This window comes from Pyrus communis, chromosome 8 (assembly GCF_963583255.1).
Source record: "Pyrus communis chromosome 8, drPyrComm1.1, whole genome shotgun sequence".
NCBI lineage: Eukaryota > Viridiplantae > Streptophyta > Magnoliopsida > Rosales > Rosaceae > Pyrus > Pyrus communis.
This window is the reverse complement of record NC_084810.1, coordinates 25,069,024-25,075,365: the sequence shown is the minus strand read 5'-3', so window position 1 is coordinate 25,075,365 and position 6,342 is coordinate 25,069,024. Positions and strand designations below refer to the sequence as shown.

At 34.2% G+C, this 6,342-nt stretch overlaps 1 protein-coding gene across 1 annotated transcript; it reads left to right on the top strand.

Annotated features, from left to right (window-relative positions):
* The first annotated feature begins 2,670 nt into the window (after nt 1–2,670).
* LOC137743214 (major oleosin NAP-II-like) lies at nt 2,671–3,108 on the top strand. The gene has a single exon (XM_068483097.1). It carries the CDS (start codon nt 2,671–2,673, stop codon nt 3,106–3,108), a length of 438 nt encoding a protein of 145 aa, XP_068339198.1.
* The last annotated feature ends 3,234 nt before the right edge of the window (nt 3,109–6,342 follow it).

Genomic DNA, 6,342 nt, shown 5'->3' with positions numbered 1-6,342 from the left:
GAGCTATTTTTGTGTTTGGTAAACATTCAGTTTCAGCTTTTTTTCACAGTTTTGGGTGAAAAAAGCCAAAAACAAGAAGCTGCAAAACCCAACTTTGAAAAACCAGCTTTTTTTCACATCTGTTTTACATAAAAGTTTACCAAACACTATAATACTGTTTTTTTTTTTTTTTTTCAAAAGCACTTTTACAAAAAAGTTTACCAAACACTCTGCTGCTTTATTTCATAACTGCTTATTCTCACAGCACAGCAGAAACAACTTTTTTTTCAAAGGATAACAATACCAAACCAGTCCTAAGACTTGGCCAGTAGCTAGGCCAACAATAGAAATTAAGAGGTGCAATGCTGATTAATTAAGAGTAATGCTATTCATACCATGTTTTTGTACCACATTTTCATATCATATTAAGTGACATTCGATGTGAACAACCACATCATTCGAATTAATCAGATTTTTAAATTTAGTTCATTATTTAATAAACTAATAATTAAGAAAAACTAGTTAATTAAATAATGATTGTGGTATACGAGAAGTCTTTCTCCTTCATTTTCTTGGGTTTTGCAAATTTTTCAAATGATGTGGCTGTCCACATCAAATGCCACCTAAGGTAGTATAGAAATGTGATATAAAAATATGGTATAAATAACATTACTCAATAATTAATGGATAATTAAGGAGGCCGATCGAAAATTGTGCGAGCAGGGTGGGGTTATGGTGAGTTCAGCTTCTTCCAATGTAACAAAGTAAACATTAAACTAGCTGCACAGATGTAAATTTTTCCTGCAGATTATGATCTTGTGATAGAGAAGGTTGAATTATGAACGTTAATGTTTCGAATATATCTCTCATTACTTTGATTTCTCGATTAAATTTCTATGATATTATGCATTATCTATCTTGGATTCGATGCTCAAATGAATCTTCAAAACAGAACTAATTAGATGTTAAAATTACTCTTCCAGTTTTCATCGAATTTAATTAGGCACCAAACGAGACTATTTAGAAGTGAAACAAAAAGCTCTTGGCTGCCGGAAGAGAATTGCTAGTTAAAGTGGTGGCGCATCCCCTCTACACCATGAGTTGTTTTTCTCTTTTCGAAGTATTTTTGTGACGCCCTGAATCGTATGGTTGCTTCGTTTTGCTGGTACGAGTCGGATAGCTCAAGAAGATACATTGGCTTGCTTGGCAGAATCTCTGCTGCCTAAACCCCAAGGGGGTCTGGGTTTTCGCAGCCTTAATGCTTTCAACAAGGGATTACTCGCTAAATAGGGCTGGAAATTAATCCAAGAGATCCCTTATTTTCACTGTTACACATTACTAAGTAAAGAACTATACCTTAACTATGACACTAATTTCATATTTGGTACGCCAGTTTTTGTTTGGTTTTGTTGTTTCTGAAAGTACCAAGCTCACTTAGAGTTTTCCTTCGACAAATAAGTCAATTTATAAATTAAGTGGTTATTGGAGAACATAGTCCCACAATATAATACACACTTAATATATGAAAAATTATAAATAATTAATATATGGGAGTTCTCACTTCTAATATTACGGTGAGCTTTTGTGATAAATCCAACATCGATTAAGTTAAAACGATAATCTTTGTGATGGACCTGCATGACCTTATATAAGTTTATCCGGGTGGAGGATAGGCAATAGCATAATTACCATCGTGCACTTCTTCTCCAAACATCAGACACATATCCCCCTTTTCATTATATCTTCCATTGTCAACCAATTTATGACCCTGAAAATGGCTGACACGCTTATTTCCTTGAAGATGTGGAGGATGAGGCTCTCTTGAGGATGCACAGAGCAAAGGCGTGCTGGATGATTGAACACTGACATTTTGGAAAAACAAGTTGAGAAGCAAGAAACTGAAGGTGCAGCTACTACTTTTTCTAAGAAAGTAACTTTATCTATTTTCCCGGTTGTTGTCTCGGTCAACCGGGCAAATAGACTAATAGATAAGCAAGAAACTGATGGTGTAGCTGCTACTCTTTCTAAAAAGTAAGTTTATCTTTGACATGCTCACTAATAATTTGATAATTTTTTGGGACGCTAATAATTTGATAATTAATAAAGAGTTTTAGAATAATTAACCAATTTTATTTATGCAAATTAACTTCTTTGCAGGTTATATAGGCATTCTCGTTGATTACCTCAAGTTACAACCTTACAGGCACAATCTAATTGATCTCTTTCCATTCTTTCTCTGAAGAGGACGCTCGAGTTTTCTAAAACGACGTATTGCCAGATTAGTTACTTGTCATTTGTCAACAGAAATTAAGATCAATGTTTTGCCGACACATATCGATCGACAACTGCACAAAAAAGTTGTAGACCCTTTGTACTTCGTACGTAACAAGCTAAGGATTATCCATTTTCTTTTGGATGAGGCAAAACATCGATTGGTTTGTTCTTCTTTTTTGTTGGTATTACAGTAATCGCCAGCAAAGCCATGCATGCAGAACAACGTGTCGCACGCGTCGACTGCAACGTGTCCCACATGAACTGAAAACAGTTGCCACATAACAATAGATATCAAAATCTACACGTAAGCAAAACCCAGCTCCACCACCTCAATATAAAACCCCAACTTTTGCCACTTCAAAAACTCCCAGCGCAAAAAATATACAGATGCGAAAGTAATATATGAAGCAGAGCAAAATGGAGATTCAGCATGGACAGCAGAAGCAGCAGCAGATGCAGCTGCAGACCTCAGGCACAAAAATGCTTGTGGCTGCTTTCACTGGCTTAGCAATCGGAGGGTCGCTTGTGGGGTTGATGGGGTTCAGCTTCTTGGCGTCGGTGACGCTGCTGGTTTTGAGCTCGCCGCTTCTGGTTATTTTCAGTCCACTGCTGTTTTTTGCTGGGTTTGTGTTTGTGGGAGCGTTGGTTGGGTTTACTGTGGCTGCAGCCATGGCTCTCGCAGGGATGACTACTTTAGGTTGGATTTTTCAGGAGCTTACTGGTAGACGGCTTTTGGGATCTGGCGGCGGAGACGGTGGTGGTATGGTGGAGAGATTGAAGGATGAAGAAAAAGATTGGGGTGGGTTTTTGCAGCATGGGAGTGAACAAGATCGCAGGGTTAGTAGTAGAGGCTGAACTTTGTGTACAAATAGTTGCGGCATACTTGTGTGTTCTAGTAACTCTAATGGTCTATCTTTCCCCGGTCTCTATCTTCGTGTATTAACATTATGTGGGGTTTGATGGTATATAACCCAAGTGTTTACACGAAGTTTAATATATATCCTTTTCTGTATCACTAAATTAAGTCACCAAGTTTAGGGCTGGTTTGGTATTGTTGTGCTTTGAAAAAAAGCTGCTTCTGCTGTGCTGTGAGAATAAGCAGCTGTAAAATAAAGCAGCAGAGTGTTTGGTAAACTTTTTTGTAAAAGTGTTTTTGAAAAAAAAAAGCAGTATTAGAGTGTTTGGTAAACTTTTATGTAAAACAGATGTGAAAAAAAGCCAGTTTTTCAAAGCTAGGTTTTGCAGCTTCTTGTTTTTGGCTTTTTTTCATCCAAAACTGTGAAAAAAAGCTGAAGCTGAGTGTTTACCAAACACAAAAACAGCTCCCAGCTTTTTTTGATAGCAGCTTTTTTCAGAATCACCTCAGTACCAAACCAGGTCTTAATATCCTTTTCTGTATCAATAAATTAAGTTAACTTGTTTGTCTTATAACAAGAGGATCAAACTATGATGTACGAAAAACAATATTTTCTTACCATTGACGCTCCATTCATTGAGATAAAATCTTCTTTTTTTTCAAAAAAAAAAAAAAAGTTAAAAAAAAAAAAATGTTAGTAGACTAACCCACATCATAAAAAATATTAAGAAAAAAAATGCCACTTAGCCTACTCCTCAAATTTTAAACCGTATGTGAGGTTCTTTTATTTTTCTAGTCCTTAAGATAATATCCTTTTTTTCAAAAAAAAAAAAAAAAAAAAAAGTTAGTAGACTAATCCACCTCATAAAAAAAATTGAGAAAAAAAATGTCATTAAATCAGAAGTTAGTCTACTCCTCAATCTTTAAATCGTATGTGAGATTTATATACGATCTTTTATTTTTCTCGTCGTCCTTAAAATGTGAGAAAAGTGAATTTTAACTACATTACTGCTAGTTCGCTGTAAGGTTAAACTCACCCATTCTTCTTTAATGCAAATGATATCGTTTGTTTTAAAAAAATACGAGAAATACCACTATGAATATGTAACATAACATTTATTAATTACTCATGCAATACACGTTAACTTTCTAACACAAACACTCGTCATTTTTCTTGGCATAACTCAACTTTGGTCTGAAATTTGAAATCGATAAAAATGGTCCATGAATTTATTTTTCATCAATCATTTTGGTCAATTCGTGCAAAATTTTTGTTAGATAAAAATGGTCCATGAGTTTATTTGTCATCAATCATTTTGGTCAATCGTGCAAAATTTTTGTTAAATAAAGATCAAACTGATAAAAATACTCTAAATTTAATAAACATAAATGATTTGAAAAAAGTTAAGGGTATTTTTGTCATTTTCTCCTTATTTAACGAATTTTTTTCGAGAGATAACTAAAATGATTGATGGTAAACAAACTCAAAGATCACTTTTATCGATTTCAAATCTCAATAACCAAAGTGAGGACTGCCAATCTCAATAACCATTTTGGCTAAAAAGCCTTTTTGAAAATTACAATTTTGTCAATTTGAATCATAAACTTTGACACAATTTTAAGTCAAAATCAGAACGAAAACCAAAAAGTGAGATTTTGATAACAGTCAAACGATAGATTTGTTAAATTAACTGTTAGATTAGAGTGCCGACAGGGTTTAAATTCTCGTCGTGATGTAAGGTAACACTCATCTTTACCATTGTGGTAGAAAATCACTTGAAAAAAAAAAAAAATAAAAACATAAAATGAGAGTTTGACAACAATAAAAAAAAGGGAGCTTTATATATAGTGACAAAAAATTTCACTATATTTCAAGGAACTTCATTAGTTTTAAAACATGTTAATGAAAGACAAAAACATAAAAACAACTAAAGTCCAGCCCAAAAACGTAGAAAAAAATATGTTAAAATACCATATACCCCTAAGGCTTTAAGACTATTAATAGAACCTAACTCTCACAACTCCAATATCCTCAATTATTTTTGCAGAATCAGTTTGTATCATTTATTACAAAAATTTAGTTTAACACATCCTCGACCATTTTTGTAGAATCAGTTCAATAAAGTCCTCAACCATTTTGCAGAATCAATTCATCCCATCATCGACCATTTTTGCAGAATCAGCTCAACCTGTCTTCAACCATTTTTGCACCCATCTTCGACCATTTTTGCATAGTTCAACCTGTCTTCAATCGTTTTTGCAAAATCCGTTCAACCTCGTCCTCTATTGTTTTTGCAAAATCCGTTCAACCTCGTCCTCGATCATTTTTGCAGACTCAGTTCAACTCGTTTTCGACTATTTTTGCAGAATCAGTTCAACTCGTCCTCGATTTTTTTTTTTGTAAAATCAGTTTAACCCGTCTTTGATCATTTTTGTAGAATCCGTTTCAACCCGTTCGACCATTTTTGTAGAATTAGTTCAACCTATTTTCGACCTTTTTTGCATAATCAGTTCGATCCGTCTTCGACCATTTTTACAGAATCAGTTCAACCTGTTTTTAATAGATTTTTTCCGTTAACAGAGGTTGAAATAAAACCCTTAGAGGGACTACGGTTGTGAAATTGTTTGCAATCTAGGCATGGTATTGTGAAGGCTATCATGATTTGGAACTTAGACGTCATCCGAGTTGTTTTTTGAGCTTCATTGCAGTTTTTTAACATCAACTACTTGAACAAAATTAACATATTTGAAAGTTTCAAATAATTAATTTTTTTTATCTCTTCCTCACTCACATCATGGCCGATGAATCCAGAAGCTTGGCTTTTCAATCTTCTTCCTAAAATTCTAGTCGATTTTCTAGCAGACCTGGGAACCATGGCTGCCATGTTTCAGAAACTTAATGAAAATTTTCTCCATTAAGTCCTAAGATTTAAATCTGTAACTATAACGAAAAGCACAAAATTTGAATCAAACCCATAATTAATTTGCTTCTATGTTTCTCTCTCCCAAATGGCAATACAACTCTATCAAATGTTTACCAAGTAAACCCAATAATCATCGTCCAAAAAATTAGGAAATATAGTTGGCAAAATATCGTTTTACAGTCAATTAATTTTAATTTTTACATCAATAGATCCGGTTGAAAAGTTTAAGATTATTTAGAAGATGTAAGATGAGGATGAGAGATCGAAGCAATTCCCAAGGAGAGAGGAAGGAAAACGGGGGGTGAGCAA

Coding starts and splice junctions, on each gene's coding strand:
- LOC137743214 (XM_068483097.1), top strand. CDS start 2,671: ATGGAGATTCAGCATGGACAGCAGAAGCAGCAGCAGATGCAGCTGCAG.